Here is a 19,344-nt window from a genome sequence, read left to right as displayed (position 1 = left end):
GTCTGCTGCAGTTTACAGAGTAATACCATTGCAAATGTATTGCACAAATGCATGAATTTCTTACGATACCATATTTTATAACGATTAGCTTATAACGGAGTATTTATCGTATAGTACTGAGTTACTTTTTTTCTTTCTTTACAAAACATTTATTATAAAAACTGGTATGACATAATTTATAACGAACTTAGGACTAGGGATGAGCGAATTGAAATATAGCTAAGAAAATTGTACAACTTATATAGGAATTCCTCGTAAAGCATCTTGTAGCTTTTTTCTTGCAAGAGCAACACGATCCTCTTGTCTCTTGATGTCTTCGTCAGCTATCGAGACTGCCTAGAACAAAAGAGGAACTAATTTATCGATTTTGCTTTGACAATAGTCACGTTAAAAGTTTGGTTTACACCGTCTCTATTGTCTTTGTCGATATACCCTTTCAAACCTCCAGTACATAATTATTTACATTCCGTAATAGGGTGTTGGATCGTGTGCTCAACTGTATGTTACACGTAACACGAGTTGATTTTAATATACATAGCACCCTATTTGGTATCTAAATATCTATTCTACCTGTACGAGGGGTTGATCGGGATTAAGAAATACCCCGGGATTCTTCTCTAAAGCTGTCTTCGAACCCGTTTGTCCCGTGACTGGTTGAGACGAAACGTGTAACGCAGTTGCAACACTTTGAAGCAACGTTTCTTCTGTAATATACGGACCAACGGGCTTCAAACTTTTTGGTAAGTCCATCGCGTCGAATTCGAAGCCATCTGGATCGCATGCCCTTAAACCTTCCAAACGTTTCTCCCAAAATAACTGTAAGATCAAAAAGATTATTTATGTACAATTAATAATAAGTATTTATATAACATAATAAATAAGTATTTATAACATTAATGTATATGAAATAATATAATACTTAACACGCATAAGAATAATCTAATTAAGAAAGCAGGATATATTCGCTTCATGGTGCAAGCAAAATCATAATATACAATTAAATATCGTAGTCTCTACAAAATAAATCAAATGCATTATATTTTGACTGATAAAAAACAAACAATGCATAACAGTAAAGAACTTAATAATCTATACATTACATTAAACACATGTTTGTTATGAATCCAATTTCTATGAAAGGTTCACATAACAAAGGATTTTCTAATGATACATGCAATACGTAACTGCTTGAAAACTAGCTGATAATTATGGATGCCTATTTTTAGACGCTTTGTGTAAAACATTGTACATTCATTGATATAAAAAAATCACATAATCATTAACGATTCCATAAGTACATCGAGCAATATGTTACCTGCTTAGGCTTATCTTGGGAGCCGTATTTGCCATCAGTTTTATCGGCTCCTTCCTAAACGAATGATTTAATGATTGAACCATGAGAATTTACAGGGGACATCAAACTCCAATAATTAAATCATACATTCTAATGACTTTGTACTTTTGTTACAATAATCATTTGGAATATTACTTTTACATATGAAGGGAATATGATTCGATTATTACTAAATGACGAACTTCTGATAAACAACGTAATGAATGAGGCAAAACATTTTCAAACTTGAGAAATGTTTTTCCTTCGAGTACACATATAAAGGTCAGAAATATAGGCAAGGTATGTTATAATACGATTATCGGATGTGTATGTACAGATAAGGAAAAGAAATAACAAATGTTAACCTGTTTCGGTTTTTCTTGATTTCCATGCTTGACGTCCTTCACTTTTCCTTCCTGCGTCTTGTAAATGGTTACTGGTTGTTTGAATATAGATGCAGTTTGCCTTATCGGTGGTACTAACGATGCATCATTCCTGACCCCGCGACTAGAAGAAACATTCGTGGTGTCATAAACATGCATTACTGAGGTTAGAATCGACGACACTAAATGTTCCTGCATCGATTTTAACCGATACATCATGAACGCACAACACAAGCATCTATCACTTCCTATATAACATATATGTAACGTAAAGATATAAATTCCTAAAATGAAAGACGTACCTGTAATAATAAACGTCAACTTTTCCAGTAGATGATAATTGATTTTGGCTTTTTCTCGAGGCTTCTTCCCTAATCGGCCAATTTGTTGGTAGCGCCGATGGATATTTCTTTTTCTCTACTGACATATTCATTTTGCACAAGTGTTTATTTCAACGTACACTCGCACGTTCCCCGAAATTACTTAAATAATTAGCGAGCGAGCATACGAGCCAGCTACCGGAGGCCATATTGATGCGTTCCGCTAAATTCGAGTAGGTTAGTATAGTTATCAGTTTGAGTAATTACCTACGTGGTGGCGGTACTATCCATGCAGTTATTGAACCTCTTCCCCGTAATATTTACTCTGAGCGGCACATCAATTTACACTACATATACAAACTGAACGATTTATTCCATTTTCTTTTATTATAAAGCTTTTTGTGGATAACGAAAAGGTAAATCGTATGGACACTTTTTCCTAGTATTTTATGCTAATACTAGCGGCCCTAAACAATTAATTCCTGACTGAACATGTGAAATTTAGTTTCCTAATTTTGTATATTTATACAGGTGAGTTTATATATTATAGAATTACGAAATATTTAAATGATAAATTTTCTTCATATTTATAAGTAATAAATCGTTATTTTCTTAACTTTTTAATTATCGGTTTCCTTAAAAATAAATCAGACGTTACGAAAGGAATAATGGAGCGATAAGTGATAATAAAACTTCACACATATGTATATAGATATAGATGATTTAATTGTCGAAAGAAACAATCTTCGCGTAGCTATAGGAACAACATGAACTGTGCTTGGAAAGGATTAACACTTGTCTTTTGTTTTTTCTTGTTCTGGCTGGAAACGCATATTTCTCATCGCTTTCGTACACACGGAGTGCAAATTACGAGCACGGAGACACAATCCAATGAAACGCGGGGCAGAGAGCTGTTTAGTTTTTCTTTTTAAATTGCGGATATCGAATCACGATTTCGCTCTGTTCTTTCTAGTTCATCTGTATGTATGTGTGTATGCAACTGTATGCGGGTATGCGTAATTAGTCACTGTAAAAGAATATCGATTCTGTACAAGTTAATCCATTAAAGAGATAATTAACTATTGAGTCTTCTTGAGGTATCGTTGTTTCTATTGGTCTATCATCGGAGCTGTGCTCGTCGAAAATCTATCTGTTTTTTATACATCTTTTTCCTTCTATTTTTTCTATGTTTCTTCTATATCTTTTTTTTCATTTTTGCGACGTATAATTCGTATTAATTTTTTTAATTTTTCTATTCTCGCGGCAGTATACAGCGTCGATTCTACGACGATCACAGCGAATGTAAAACGTGTGTTGTCTTCCTGTAACAAAATATAAATCTCCATTATGCATCCCCTGCTTTTACCGTCGAATATCCGAATAATAATTACCTAGTACCCTATCAATTTTATACGCCGTTCTCACAGGCATCGAAGAAATCGTTAACCGCGTGTACGTGGCGCAATTTTATTTTCTTTTGCTTTTGATATCGCTATCAGTCACAATGTACGTGTGTCTCTCGTTGATCGAGTCGCTAACAAATTAAACTTATGGGATAGCCGTGTGCGACACTCACAAAAATATTCTTGCATGAATATCTCGTGAAGAAACGTGTCTAACAGCGTAAGTAGTCCACATGATTCTATTCGTAAATACGAATAATAGCGTTGATGCCTCGTAATGGCAGTAATGATACGCGTTCATGAGAACCTTCTTATAGTTCATGTTTCATTCTTCTAACGAATCTTAATCTTCATTGGACACGTTTAAATTTTTTTACGCAAGTGTAAAACTATAATTCCTTCGCGAACGGTACAATAAGTAAAGTACATCGTACATAGTTCACCATGTATATCTAATCATAGAGATTCAAAACCAGTAAAATTCAAATAGATCATCGCAAGTAGATCAGTAGAACATACAGTTCATTATTAGAACAATGATCACATTTTATTTTAACATGTAATAGCACTAAAATTCTTTATAGTAAAACGTAGATAAATTGATTCGATAAATAATTTTCCACCAAAAATCGGTTTGAGATCCAATGCGAACGAGATACGATGTATCATAAATTTGTGCCCCGTGAAGGATACAGCGATTTTTTTTTGGTACCGATACCAATTACAGTGCGATGGGAAACTCTTGAAACTTTTCCGTTTGTTCTACGCGTGTTTTCTACAGAAAATGAGTGAAGAGATCAAACGTACTGTTGTTTTTCTGTCAGCCTGCTTTCGTGCCTTTCACAATTTCCCACAGTTACCGCAGAACATATAGTTACGAGTGGTAGCTGTAATACCGACATAGAGAACAGCAACGAAAGAACGAAAATATTCGTAACTGAACTTTCTATATGAGTACAAAGTTTCGGGGATACGCTCTTTTTTTCCTTTTACACACTTTTCCTCGTAATGGAAATATTCAGGATCGCGCAAGAAATCCAGCTTCCTTTACACATCTTAGCGCAATCGAAATTACATCGATTCGATATAGACCTACGTTTTCTATCCTCGGATTAAAACGTTCTTGCTTCTACATTGTTGTGTGTTCGGTATATTTATGTAAAATTCTGTAACACAACACACACATTCCTACTTTGATCGGTCTACACCCTAAATCGTAGTGTGCTCCGTACGTACATTTCTTTCTTTCTTTCTTTCTCAGGCATCTCAGTTCGTTCTTTCGTAGATCATAGTAAAGCACGAGGACATCACGCGCGGTGAAAATGCCAATAACATTTCACTTTGCATCTCTCACAGTCGCACGAACTTTTTATCGTAAAATTCTATATTACATTAGTAACATATTACACAAGGGACTTCTCGCCTCGAAGTCGAACACGAGGACCACAATCATCCGAGCGAACATTATATCACGCATAAAAGTCCCATTCATCATATTTTCTTAGCGTATTTATAACATATGTTCTATACAATCTTAAATATCTAAAACGTTCTGCCACCTTTATATATATCTATATCTATATAATGTAACTTCAGTTCGGCTCGCAGCTTCCTCTGGTCTTTCTCTTTCTCTCTCTCTCTCTCATGTAACACGGAAGCCGCTGCGCGTGATTCAAATTTAACAAATATAACACACGCTAACGTATCATTCGTCGATTCACAAAAGAACTGTTTTTTTTTCTTCTCATAATACACATTGCAGAGTGCATACTCTTGTCCCCTTAGTCTTTTCGTGGAATTCTTGAAACAGGCTTCTTCGATTTCTTCTTGTCTTTAGGCTTGTTTCTTCTACGCACCAACGTTATAAAACCGTAACACATTTGATAATATTCAGTATCTTTAAATGTATCGACCAGCTGACTGTTCAGTATATCACTTCATATACTGTTGCTTTCTTATCACCTGATCCAGTCACAATATACTTGTCGTCCGTAGAAATATCGCAACTGAGCACCGACGAGGACTCCTTCGACTGTAACAACATCAAATTATTTTATTATTAGAAGAAATTGGAAATTATTTTATTATTACTAGATCTCGACTATATATGCATACAATAACAGAAAGTATGTGAATTATACTGTAAAATTGATTGGAGATGACTTAAGTCATAATTTATATACAGTACAGGCTACGATATAACGAGGTCGTAAAATGTTACGTTAAAAAATTCACAGAAATACTGGTACGTAAGGACTCGAGACTCTTGATATATGAAGAAGTTTCTAATACATCATAATACATTATATTCTTTCTCATTTTCCGGTTTGTTGATATAGCAATCAATATCTGTAACAAATCTGCAAACGTCGTTGGTCATAACTTTTCGTCTATTTCATTGTGCGAAATTTATTGTTCGGAAAATCAGAATATATGATTGAAATTTAATTAAATTCAATCAACTCATCATAACGTGCCCTGTATCACATCCAACGGAATAGAGATGGATTTTCAAGTTTTACCTGGAATATCGAGGCACCGTATGGTGTACGCCACGCGTTCAGTAAATTGTCCTTGCCAGTTGAGACGAACCACTTGCCGCAGGTAGCGAAACGTAAAGAAAGTACACAAGACTCGTGTAAATGTAGCTGATATTTGTCCGGTTTCGTGGCGTGTAAGACTTCAACGTTTGAATTCTCCATTCCTACTGCCAACCATTCGCCAGTGGGGCAATAACCAAGTGAAAATATTTGAGAGGTAAAATCGTGTTGTTGAAGTTGTCTGCCTTCCCGAAGATCCCACGAGCGTACGGTATTGTCTAATCCTCCGGTCCACAGTTTCGAACCATCCGCGGAGATGTCGATGCAGGATGCACCATCCGTGTGACCTTGGAATTGTCTGAGCAAAGACTGGTTCTGTATATCCCAAACAGCGATATTACCATCGCTGCAACAGCTGAAGCAGACTTTCGAGTCCGGTGAAATTGCCAAAGCATAACACGCTGGCGCATTCGACGTCAATTCAGCTTTGATCCTTGGCGTTGGACTCGCCAGATCCCAGATGCTCAGGTTGCTTGCTTCACCACCTACGATGAGTGTCCTTCCATCTGGTAGTAGTTTCACCGATCTGTTTGTCAAAAGAGAAAGCGATATCAGTTTACAGAATGGAATAATTAAAAGCTGTTTGTTTTTTACTTTGGATATTTATTATTTAAAGTGTTTATTAATCATTATTTGATATTTATTATTTGATTTATTTAATATATTAAACGCCATGTAGGTCATCGAAATTCGACGAATTTCCGTTCAAGCTGTTCATGTTTCTGCACGTATAAAATAAACAATGCTACGTACATACAGTTTAAATGGAATATCAGTGAGAAACAGCATTTTAAGTACATTTGAAATATACATCATGGAAATTATCTGAAGGCAAAGATTGCAAAACAAATATTAACATTCATCTATTTATACGACCAACGAATATGAATTCAATTTTTCATGAATAAGTTATCATGCTCATATACATTTCTATTATATCTTTGTTTCTAATTCCAGCTTCTAACACGTTAAATAAATACAGTAGCAAGCAGTAAGCTTAAAAATGAAAATAATCACACGTTACGTCGATCGAAATTAATGTAATTAATTAACGATGTCTATCGCTAGCACAGAACACAGTTGCAAATTTGTTCAATCCTCGATACGTCGAATTGCAAAGCAATTAACGCTCAAAGTCAAGATAAGATGCTGTCTCGTCGTTTCAAACTAGCTAAGTGACTGAACTAGCGTGTTTCTCGAAAGGCCGAAATTACACATATCGTGATTCGGTAAACGAGACCGCAATGACGTTCGTAGAGGCGGAAGGGCAGACGCTAATCAGAATTTATTTAGCGGCGAATCTCGCGTTTGCCAGACGGCGTGGAAAGTTAATACGACGTTGTGCGAACGTAACGTTTAACCAACCTGATGTAGTTGTCTCGTTGCAGGCAATCAAGCTGCGAAACGTGTTTCGCGCTACCGCTGCCGCCCTGATTGATGTCCCAGACCTTGACGCATCCTTTGCCACCGGTGTAAACGTATTTAGTCGGATTCGAGATCGTTACCGCGCACACCACCTCGCCGTGTGTCAGGGTATTTATCTGGCGCGCATGACGCGGTATTCCTTGTCCAATTAGAGCATCGTGAGGGAACGGAACCGGCTGCATCTGGCCTTCACTCGATACGTGGAAACTATACGCACTGTAAGACAAAGGAATTTTACGCTCGTTATTCCTCGTAATTGCGGTACTTGGGATTTTCTTGATGGACGAGCTCCGTGATTTTCAATGACTCTGTTTGCTCCTCTAGTTATATGTGATTGAGGCGATGATTAATGGCGCTGATGGATGAATCGAGTAGACAGTTAGATCGATAGAAGATGTGGATTATTTAATAATTGCTAATTGCGTAGGTCGTAGGTAATTGGTGTGCAGAAAATATAGTACGGTGATTATCTAATAACCGCTGGTTGCACAGTTGATACAAAGGAAATACTGTACGATTAGGTAAGATTGAATATTGTCTATTAAGTCAAGATCATTCATTCGTCAGTATCCGTCTCCAAATCTTTGACAACTGTCTTTTACTCTTATTATTAGTTTAAATATACACTTTCGTCCATAAGTCACGGATCGGTAATTTTAGAAACAAGCTACAATAAAATATGTATAAATAATATACGACAGTAGATAACTTCATTTTGCAATTACAGCATCAATTTGTACGTACCTTAAGTGTACCGAGCAAGCGTGCCATAACTTATAGAGGATAGTGTAAATACTTTCTCTTCGAAATTTATCGGTGGAAATGAACGCGTTAGAGTTCTGAAGGAAGAAATTCATCAAGGCCGGAGAAAAGCACTTACGGTTTGCCACCGGGTACACCGAGAGGTCCAAGAGGTGCCCTCATGCTTCCGTGAGGATCGTAGAGTTGCTGAAGAGGCGGTCTTGCGGGATATCCATTCAGGGCCGAAGGATAACCCAGCACGTCCACATGAGGTCCTGCGGGTGGATGATGTGGCGGCGGATAGTGTGGCGGATAAGGGCCGACCGCCGAAGCCGAGACCAGTGGTTTGCTGGAACTCGATGGTTTCAGACCACCAGAGCCGGAGCTGCTACCACCTGTCGACCGTACATTTATCGTCAGACTTGCCAAGTATTTTCCATCAACTTGATTGATACGAAAATTCTGAATACTAGCGAATTAATGGAAACGAGAACGAAAATTATCGCATTTATATGAAACTCACAGAATTATTTGGGAATTTTTGAAAGCAACGAAATTAATAGTAACGAAACGTTCGAACACCAGCGATAAAGAGATTTTATTGTTACGAAACATATCTCTAAGAAAAAGCGAAAATACTTTAGACAATCGGAACAACAATAACGAAGAAGAATTCCTGAACCCATAATGAATGAGATTTTTACATTGATCTTCTCATTACATATTATCATACTCATAATCATTTCAAATTATATACACGCTTGGAAATTATCAGGAAAATAATATAATAAAACAAAAAAGAAATAGATAACAAACCTGCAGACGTGGGTGTGACAGGTTTCGAGATCGGTGTGGTGGGTTTTTCTCGTTCCTCCATCTTCTTAGCCGAAGGTGTACTCGCGTTGCTGCTGGTACCACTCCTCGGCGACGGTGGTGGCACTTCTTTCTTAACCTGGCTGCTCAAAGGCACCGAAGATGGACCGAGTTTGTCAAGGCCATTCTCCCTAGGAGACGCTGTGCCATTCGCCGTCGGGCTCGTTGGCCCTTCGCTGGCATCGTCTACCACCAAGTCCTGGTCGCTCTTTTCACCATCGCTTTGCTATCGGGGAAAACGTGTACGGCTTTAATAAGGTATACTATTGGTCAGAGAGCATGGAGAACCATCCTAGATACCTACATGGCCTATGTCTTTATCTTGTTCCTTTTTCATCTTCTTCAATGGCAGGTGATCGTGATGCTGGGGATCGGGTGATCGCGGCCTACTGTATTTTTCGCGTTCCGCCGGCGATATCGAACTTCTCTGGAACAATGTAAGCAAAGAATACATTAAGAGGACCAGACAAACGCATGAAACGAAATTTTATTCTACTATTAGCAAGTGGGTATATTGATCTTCGTACATTTTTATATTGATAATAATCGAAGATAACGTTTACACCTGAGAACTTTAATGACATTGGTTGTTAATCTCACGATTTTGATCATACTGCCATAATCTTCAAGACACTTTGATTACCATTGTCAAGACCTCGATAACCCGCGTGATTTTCGAATAATCTCAACGAGAAATAACGGTACCTTGTTAATTCTTTATAATTAATGTATCAATTAGTATAGTACTTAAAAATTTGTTTAGGCTTGTACTAATCATATCGCACGTACATCTTGTGTGCGATATTTATTAAATATAAAATTGAGAACTTCTTTGCTAACAAATGAAGTACAGTCATCGCCAACAGTCAATTTTTCGATCGCTCTAAGATTACTATTTTGTTAATCCGCTCGTCAGATTCATAATAAATACAACTTGTATTGCCACTCCAATATCTGAAACCAATTTCTGTAACTCAAACACAGCAGGGGCAAATATTTTCCGTACACTTTTATCGAATCCATCAAATCGTCTCTCTGATATCATCAATCGTTTATCAGAGACCGCAAATATTGCGGTATAAAAGATACGCTGTCATGTTAGATATCCATCGAAACGCGCATCTGCCGGAAGACGTTCTTTCCCGGAGAAGAGCAACCAGAGTGAAGGAAGCCGTAAAACGAGCGTCAAGATCTATCACGAGAAGTCATTCCAGGATTGTATACAATTCGCCTCCAAATCTCATCAATTTCGTTGAAGATTTTGACAGACGGGCAATTCTTCGTTTCGGCAGAAAGATTACGAAAAGCTTAAACCGTTTCCTCTGTCTCACGATTAAATAAAATATTTGCCCGTCGATGCACCGAGGGGCAATTGAATTACGCGCCTCTGCCTCCATCAATTTCTTGCTTCGTCGTCGTGAGGAAGCAACAGAGCAAATAATACAGAAAAATCATCGACACGGCTGAAACGATGTTAGCCGTGAAAATGTAGACGAAAAATTTTTATTTGTCTCGTAGACGGTTCGTGAAATGCTCCCACATTTCTTTCTTCGGTCTACTTAGAATTTCCGGTTAATATAATTTTGGATTCGTCGATGTTTACAAGATATTTTGATACTGATAGGAATGGATTTTTCTGACATACTTCTGTAACGTGTTACGAACATTAACTGCAGTTAATTGATTAACTGAGTAGTAAATATAATATGACTGATTCAACGTTTTCGAAATGTTAGGTGATTTTAATGAATACAAGTTTGAGTTAAGTATAGTAAAATTGACAATAAATAAAAAACAATGTACAGTAAGAGAGCAATGTTTCGATATAAATATAATAATACTCGATAACGCGAGAAAATTGGATTATTTAACAGGTACTCACGACCATTGTTTCAAAATCGTCTTTAATGATCAATTTTAATTCTAGATAAATTATACACTTATCAAATACCATCATTTCGAGTAATAATGTCAACTGAACGGTATTCTCCATTAAAATAATTATTTACATCTTTTTCTCAAACGAACGAAATTATTTCTACCAAAGCAACCATCAACAACAATTACAATAATTAAACGATTAAAACAGTTTCGTTGAAGCTTAAAAAAAAAAGAAAATTAGGAAAATTTCTTCTCTTTTTTAAAGCGTCCACGAAAACAATCCTCATAGTGACATTTTTCAACTATCCAACTTCACCGATAAGAAGTCGAACAAAGAATGCGATTTAGATAAATTCACGCTTCTCCCTGCTCCACTATTGCGTGCCTATTAATTCTCAGACCTATCTTCTCCCTCTGTTTGACATTTCTCCCCTACAGAATAGAGACGATAACAGTCTAGAGGGTTGCGCGTGAATGCGCGCCGAAAATGTCTCTGGGAAAAGGAGACGCCAATACCATCGAGAGATACGAAGGTCCCGAAAGGCGTCGAAGATATTATCGACAGGAAGTTTTACGAGCGACAGTTTTGTCGTCGATACGGCGACGTCTCTTTTCACCGTCCCTCTTCATCCACGTAAGCGACCGTGAGCCTTTTTCCCCTGATAACTTTTCTGTCCCCATCCGGAGCAACACCGTAAACTACCCTCTCTCGCGGCCTCTCTCGACCCCGAAGTAAATCTCCTCTTCTCAATTACCCTTCGTCTCTCATCCACTGCCACCTCTGGCTCGGTCCATTACCCCGACGCCCCGGTATCATCCTTTCCGAACATCGGCCGCGTCCATAGGACTAGTGCGTTGCCTAAAAGGAAATGAAATAGGGCGACTCCGCAGTGATTTAGGAAGCCACTAGATGGCTGCTTCTTTTTCGAGGGTCTCGCGTGTGGTTGACTCTACGAGGGGAATGCAGAGAATGATTAAATTCAACGGAAGGGGATAATTAAATTTACACGGGCTGATAATTGTATTGGTAAGTTATTATTGTCGAGTAGGATGAAATTTGCTTTGTGGATCTTTGACATTATAAAGTTATACGTTTAATTTATGGAATGGGGAGAAATAATTAAATTTGGCCAGTGTGATAATTATTGAAAGGTTATTATTATTGAGTAGGACGAGGCGTTTTTGGAATTTGTTACGCGAACCTTTGCAATTATGTATATTATACTGGTAGCAGGAAGTAATTAAATTTATTTCGTATAATCGACTATCGATTAGGATGAAATGTTTTTGATATCTGCTTTGTGCATCTTTGATATTATCAAGGTTATACGTTTAATGTTTGAAGTGGGAAGAAATAATTAAATCCGTGCAATGTGATAATAGGTCATTAATATCGAGTAGGATAGAATTTGCCATGTAGATATTTGTAATTAGGAACGTACACCTATGTTTGATGCATCTAAACAAATAGAATACACGGCACAATAACGAGCAATATGTCCATAGATTCATCAGAAGCTTCTGGTGCCTTATAAATTCTGCAAATTTGTTCAAATTTCAATTGGGGAAAAAATTCCAGGTAAAACGAGCGGCGTTTCTCAGATAATATCAGGACGAATAAAAGGCGTGTTTCTGGCACGCGGCGAAGACAATCGGGGCGACATCGAAAAATTCAGCTTGACGAAGCTTCCAGCCGGAGACTAGTCGGTTCACTCGATAAAAAGGGGGCGAAGGCTGAGTGGCCATGCGAAAGAGAACGAATTCCCTGGAAAGATGCAAGAAAACACGCACACGGCCGCGTTTGAACGACTTCTCAAAGGAAGGAATCCCCAGAGGAGCCGTATTATGTGCTTCTCGCTCGACTTTTCTAGAACGAAAGCAGCTAAAGTGGGATCCGTTTCCACTCTCGCAGGGCAAAACGAGATACCGTACCTCTCCTCGTTACCACGTAATGGTCAGTCACTATTTATCCGGCCAGGAGCCAGGAGAGTCGGTCCGGTTACAACTGTCGCGTTCCTAGAAAGGAAAGCGTTCGTCGAGAGACAAGAGCTGTGTATATGTCTCCCGGCTCGTTCCTTTTCCTGGATAAATCGACGGTAGAAGAAAATATACACACACAGAGCGTAGAGAAGAAAAGGGGACTTCGACTGCTTGGATATTTCCAAGAACGATCCTTGCTATTCTTTCTCGAAGGAAGAAGAACGGAAGAGATATTGCGAGAAGAATACCGAGAGGCGAGGCATTATCATAAAAATGCGAGGAATCTCGAAGATCTTGGATTTATGTCGGAACGGAGATGGTTAGCGCGAGATAAGTTTCGTAGAATTGGGAGTAACAGCCCTCACGCGGATAAAGGAACCTCCGTATGAATCGTCGTAGCCCAAGTTTCGATGTGTCATAGAATTTTTATGTGGCTGTTGGCCTTTTTTCGCGAACAACTGGTTCGCCTCTATCTCGGAAAATCGACTATGTACACTTTTGCCTTCTAGACATGGTGAAACGATGTTCCGAACGTACGTCGATCGTTTCGTGTAACACGTCTAGCAATGGATGTTCGAGTCTCTTCCGTTATTTACATTTGATACGTGTTTTTCTTTCTACTTATGCTTCGTCGAAAGCACGCAAGGTAGACGTGCGAATGCCGGCTTCGGTTACCAGACACATCGTGTACACGTTTCATCCGGAGCCACTTTTTCCCTTGCACAATACGTTCGATTCCCGGCGGTGTATTCAGCGGCCTTATCTACCCCGGTGCAAACGCATCGTTTTCCTTCTCGCCATTGAAATACCGAAAGCACTCGATGCTCTGTCACGAGAGAAGCTTCCTCTCTCCCTGCTATTTCTCACCTCCTGCCACGTACCGTCCTCGCGCGCCGAGTACACGGTATTCTCCGGTGCGAGCGTGTACGTGTGTACACGGAGCGGCAGTCCAACCTTCATTCGCGTAAGTTTACTTACACCTAGCCCGTCGGGATCGTACGGCGGCAGCAGCCTTTCCGGTAAAGAGGGTTCGCGCCACGATCAATATGGGGGGCCGCGTACCTCTCAAAGGGGTGGCCTGAAAAGGAGTGAGAAACGGAAAGACGTGGGGGAGAGGGCCGTTGGGTACACCGTAGATATATAGACTTTGTAGTGTTAGGGACGACTTGGTCTGCTGGCAGGCAACTTGGCAAGCAGCAGCCAACAGCAGAACCAGGAGCCAGGCACCGAGAAGGTGCAACCAGAGAGACAGGGACGATGTGGTGGCAGTTGCTGGAAGAGGAACAGAGAGAGCGAGTGTCGACAAGGGAAGGGAAAGAGGAAGTTCGGTGGTGTGCGTGGTATTGGGGTTGGTGGTCGGGGCTATGAAGGTGGTAAGTGAGTGAGCGACTCCTTCACCACGGCGCCTCGTCTCAACCCAACTACCGTCACCCATACCACCGAACCAGTCCCCGACCTTACGGATATATCCCAAGCCACCGACTACCTCATCCTCCCACGCCTGTGCTCCTTCCTTCCTCCTTCCTTTCCGCCCTCCCTCTACTCGGCAAGTAGTCTCCTTACTACTCACCCTACCGGTATTCCACCTCAACCAACCCACGCTGCCTGTTTCCCTATTCCTCACTCCACCCTCGTCGTAGCCAGGACCCCGAGAGAGGAGGTTACGAACCGGAGTCGCGTCTCCCAAGACCCCGCAAACCCCAGTTGGTACAAGATTGCACCCAGAGGTTCTCAACCCGAGACGAGAACGAGGATCGTTGGACCCGGGAAGCAATTCGTGGTTATCGACGTCGAAGAGTATACGCGGATCAAACGCTTTTTGGCGAATGACGACACGATCGTCGAATCGAATTATCGAGAGTCGTTATATCGAAGGTAAATCTAGCGTGTGAAACCTTGACTGTAGGGTACGTAGTTATCTGTGAGAGGACTGTGAGGCTTTTATTTTATCCAGCGGGAAAGTTTAGGAGCTAAGTAAGGAAGTTTCATCAGATTGATTCTTATCGTATAGTTGAATAAATAAAATGATCGAGCAGTTCAAGCTTTCGTAGTAATATATATTTCTAGTTATCGCTAAATTATCGGCCATTAACATAATTTCCAAGCTATCTATTTTAATTGCGAAACTGCATATACATTTTAGCCACTGAACGAATCAAATCTTCTCTGAATTTCAATTTCGACTTCGAAAATAGAAATTATTCGGAGGGTAGTCACTTTATCCGCTAAACAATTTTTGATTGATTAAGAATCAGCAAGCTGACTTTGATATTCTCGTCAGTACCATCGGTCCAGTATTTTAAGGAACAGCTACCAAGAATAACTTCAGCGAAGAATATCCCGTACACGATACAGGATTTCAATCATCTGAAAACCCGATCAGTCGTGATACAGGCTATTTTTTACCTTCGAACGTTCATTAATTTACTTATCGAAATCACGGCGGGCAATACGGATGAAGGAGATTCATCGAGAAGTTGACGCGTAGGTGTAATTTCGCCGGTTCCTGTGATTACATTGGACGGCGACCTCACTCGAGGATGCATGGAATTTTTAATGGCCCCGCCGGGAATACCTGGAACCGATTTCTGGAATCAACCACGTGTCACTGGGTCACCGCGTGCATCCATCATCGCCGCAATTAGTGAACGCGCGCACTTTTATTTCCGCCTGTGCTGTTCCATCCAAATGCTCGCTTCCGCTCTTTCTCGTTCGAGTCGAATCTGTTTTTCCACCCCTGCCCCCCTCTCCCTTTCTTCTTCCCTTTCCTCGTTTTCATGCCGCACTTCTTTTCTTCCTTTTTCCAACAACGTTTCGACCGTGAGAATCGTGCACCTGATAGGAGGAAAATGAGAAGCGAACCGCGCGATCGTTTTCCACTTTGTTGAAGCGAAAGAATCGCGCGTCGGCGGCGGTTTGAGAAATTTCATTTCGAGGCTGTGATTGCGCCGTTAGAAATATGGTGCTGGACGAATATTACGTGACCGGTTATGCTCCTTCGTTTTTCCGGAGAAGGAGAGCGTCTTTCTTTATTAGCAATTTTCAATGGGCTATCTTTTTACCATTTGATAAAGTTACGTTAGGTTTTAATTGTCTATTTTCTTAATTAGCATTTTATGCGTTTATAGATGCAAACTATGAAAATTCAAGATCGCAACGCGTGTAGTTTATACATTTTTTTCAAAATAGATAAATAATTAATTCGGTCTATTTCTACCCTTTAGATTTCAACGATGATCCTGAAAGTTCCGTAAAAATTTTGATTACAAAACTTCCACCAAATTTTAAATCACATATATTCTACGATTTGCAAATTTGGAAAGTTAGCTTATAAAAGGAAAGAGATGATAGAAAACAGGGAAATACTTTTGTAATCTCGTATCAAACTTTTAAAGGGAAGGATAAACTCAACGATAATCTCGTGAAAAGACTTGATAGAGTAAAATAGGAAGGGGAACGATTGGTGTAAAAATAAAAACGTATTTCTTTTTAATTGTATCAAGTTGATTGCTCGCTATATACGCTGTTTTTAAGGTTGAAATTAGTTGCGAAACATTTTCGTAAGCTTGCCAAAGTCGACGCAAGTAAAAGTGCTTCCCTAAGAGGATTCAAAATTGCCCGATGCGCTCAAGTAGTTGCGAACATTTATTAGTCAGACAGCCGCTGTTTGACCAGTGGTACGCTCGAACTACGTTCGCTTACAGCGAGTAATTAATCGTTGGAAACAGTTCGCTCCTTTGCAACGTTCTATTTAGGAAATATACTCATGTTGAACAATTAACAATTACCACGATGTTTCTGAAATTTATTGAGATAAACAATTTTCAAATAAGATTTTACAATATACATATACATATATATATGGAAGATGAAATACCAACTTCTTTTTTATTTTAATTAAACGAATTCTATTAACCTGTTTCATTAAAATGTTCGCTTCCATCAGTTGATTAAAATTAATAATATCTCTGTATGAAATATTTTTCGATAAATCATTATCAAGCTGTTCGTTTTATCAAAACAACTGTTTTAATTAAATCAATCTTACCGATCTATTACGTTAAATCTATTTCCCCGCTATGTAATCGAATGTAATTGAAATCACTGATATTCTCGTATAATAAACGATTCTCATCATACACCGGATGTACCAGAAAGAAGAAAACGTTCTCTGAAAAAGATATTAAACGTCAGCCTCCAATCACGCAAAGTGAATTAACCGCGCATTACCTCGAGATCCATCGTTTAGCAGAATCTTTATCTTACACCGCCCCGTGTCAGGAACGTTCTCCGCCCCGTCTGTCGGCTACACGCGGCGAACGATGTCGCGAATCGTACAAAAATTCACGGCAGGATGATTTATAGGTACAACGTAAATATCGTGGCGCGCGTTCACTCTTCCCAGTCCCGAGCTTGTTTTTTCCTCTGTTTTCTCTCTGCTCGACCACTGCACAACATCGTACCCTCTTTTTCTCGTTTTCCGTCTCTTTCTCTCACTGTCACCCAACCCATTTCGTTCTACCTCCCCCTCTCTACTAACCGTCCCTCATCGGCGGAGCCAGCAGCCCTGCGGTGGAATTTGCATTTTTAAATTAACTTGCCTCTGTTTGCAGCTATCTCGGCGCGACGCCGCCACCGTCGAGTCCGGGGCTTTACAATTTTATGCAACAACGCGCTTCGAGTGTCTCGCCACCACCCTCGACACGCTTTCTCTTTCTCTCTTTCCTCTTGCTTTCTGCCTATCCCCAGTTCACCACCCACTCAACTCACCCTCCTCTCTCTCTCTCTCTCCCTGTTGCACGCCTAACCCCTCTCGTGCCTCTTGCCCTTGTCCGCAAAAACCGTCCCCGGGTGATCGATATTATTGTTATCGTTATCGTTCGAACCGAGCTCGAAGCGGCTTCAGTTCCCATACTTCCCATTCACGTTACCGTTGCGGCCAATTACTTCTAACCACGACAGCGACGGTTTTACGGCGGTATATCGCTATCGCGAAAACGCCCACCGAAACGCAATATGCATCGAATCGGACCCGGTATTCCAGTTTTTCGTTGCGCCCATTCCTTCGCGTCCGCGGGCTATCTCCGTTTTTCCCAATATTCCTTTTTTCATATCTTCTCTGTCTTTCTCGTTTTGTTTTCCTCTGTTTCGGTCGCGGTATACGAGCGTTTCACGGGTAGAGAGCACACGTATTTCTCTATAGATACGCGCGCTTTTATTGAATACAGAAACCGCGACGATTGCCTTCTTTTTCCATTAGGCGGCCATGGGAGAACGTGGGATCGCGGAAATTGACCTTAACCGACGATAGAACCCGGTGATATGCGCTTGCCTATAATCGCCGGCAGGAGGGGCAGATATTTTTCGCAGATTGAATTTGTCTCGTCGATAACTAACTTTCTCATGGCACGCGGTACTTGCCGAATTGCACATATGGTTTCGATTGGATCGTTGAAAAAATTGACTTGGAACCGGAGACTTGGTAAACGCGGAAATATTTATTTTGTGTATGAAAAACGAAGAAGAAAATGAAATATATTATCTGCCAGAAGAATTTCCGTCGCAAGATACAAATTTGATAGTGGTAATTACAAAATATATGAAATATATGAACTGATAATAATAAGTTCCGATTGGATCGTCGAAAACAATTGATTTCGAACCGGTCGCTTCGAACGTGGACGTGTTTGTTCTGTACATGAAAAACGACGAAGATAATGAGATATATCCGTCGAAAGAATTTTTGCCGTAAAACGCTGTTAATTATAAAACGTTTGAAATACGCGAACTGGTAATAACAAGAACGAAATCTCCAATAGACGCATAAACATCCGATCTAATTATCATCGTTATCGATCGCATAAAACGTATCGCTTTTGACACAAGATACAAATTCCAATAAATATTCCGCTGCTATTCCTATATCGCTAAAACGTATTTGCTTCTCGAGACATTCCACGTCGCCTGGCACACGAGTCGAGAAACTCGAGCACGCGGCGAGAAAGTGAGAGAGAGGGAGAGAAAACGGATAGGAAATTGTCAGGAGACCGCAATATATCGTCGAAGAATACTCGGGCTCCATCGTCGAGACGTTGACGAGGTGCGAGGGTGGAAGAAGAACGCCAGATTTTCGCTGATTTTCGGAGCGACGCTGAGTGGTGCTTTACGAGATTTCTCAAGGACACGTCGTGTCGGAGGCCGGCAGAGTACTCTCGTTGCTCGATCGGAGCAGGAAATAGGGGGTGAAGAGCAGAGCGAAATAAAAAACATTGCTTATGACGAGAAAAATAAGAAACTAAAACGAATGAGAAAAAGAAGGATAAAAAGATTGGAACGGGATGGTAAACGAGGGAGGAACGGCGAAAGAAACGACAAAGGAATAAGGAGCATACAGAATAGCTTGCC

At 40.0% G+C, this 19,344-nt stretch overlaps 2 protein-coding genes across 7 annotated transcripts in view; both read right to left on the bottom strand.

The window, feature by feature from the left end:
- Positions 1–125: 125 nt before the first annotated feature.
- On the bottom strand, positions 126–2,271 carry LOC122568184 (methyl-CpG-binding domain protein 2). Of its 3 annotated transcripts, none has more exons than XM_043727617.1 (5): positions 2,019–2,271; positions 1,699–1,840; positions 1,316–1,369; positions 571–816; positions 126–336 (listed from the first exon to the last, which is right to left on the bottom strand). In XM_043727617.1, exons 1-5 carry the CDS (start codon positions 2,147–2,149, stop codon positions 238–240), a joined length of 672 nt encoding a protein of 223 aa, XP_043583552.1. In that variant the 5' UTR covers positions 2,150–2,271; the 3' UTR covers positions 126–237. The 3 variants fall into 3 exon arrangements, with proteins under 3 accessions (XP_043583552.1, XP_043583553.1, XP_043583554.1); XM_043727618.1 differs by having other exon boundaries at positions 604–816; XM_043727619.1 differs by lacking the exon at positions 1,316–1,369 and having other exon boundaries at positions 2,019–2,269.
- Positions 2,272–2,737: 466 nt separating this feature from the next.
- The window catches only part of LOC122568092 (protein groucho-like), a 154,870-nt gene continuing 138,263 nt past the window's right edge, over positions 2,738–19,344 (bottom strand). For 3 of the 4 annotated variants that reach the window (XM_043727447.1, XM_043727449.1, XM_043727448.1), the window contains 6 exons: positions 9,383–9,505; positions 9,022–9,304; positions 8,345–8,600; positions 7,405–7,680; positions 5,962–6,565; positions 2,738–5,471 (listed from right to left, as the gene is read on the bottom strand). In XM_043727447.1, the coding sequence (XP_043583382.1) occupies positions 5,364–5,471; positions 5,962–6,565; positions 7,405–7,680; positions 8,345–8,600; positions 9,022–9,304; positions 9,383–9,505 (1,650 nt within the window). In that variant the 3' untranslated portion in view covers positions 2,738–5,363. The remainder of the gene's footprint in view (positions 5,472–5,961; positions 6,566–7,404; positions 7,681–8,344; positions 8,601–9,021; positions 9,305–9,382; positions 9,506–19,344) is intronic. The other variant, XR_006316965.1, reaches the window with a different exon arrangement.

Source organism: Bombus pyrosoma, linkage group LG6, assembly GCF_014825855.1.
Source record: "Bombus pyrosoma isolate SC7728 linkage group LG6, ASM1482585v1, whole genome shotgun sequence".
Taxonomy (NCBI): Eukaryota; Metazoa; Arthropoda; class Insecta; order Hymenoptera; family Apidae; genus Bombus; species Bombus pyrosoma.
This window is presented reverse-complemented; position numbering and strand designations above follow the sequence as displayed.

Coding starts and splice junctions, on each gene's coding strand:
- LOC122568184 (XM_043727617.1), bottom strand. CDS start 2,149: ATGAATATGTCAGTAGAGAAAAAGAAATATCCATCGGCGCTACCAACA. Junction 1,841..2,018: donor GTTGACGTTTATTATTACAG/GTACGTCTTTCA, acceptor TGTTTCTTCTAG/TCGCGGGGTCAGGAATGATG. Junction 337..570: donor CCGATCAACCCCTCGTACAG/GTAGAATAGATA, acceptor CTTTTGTTCTAG/GCAGTCTCGATAGCTGACGA.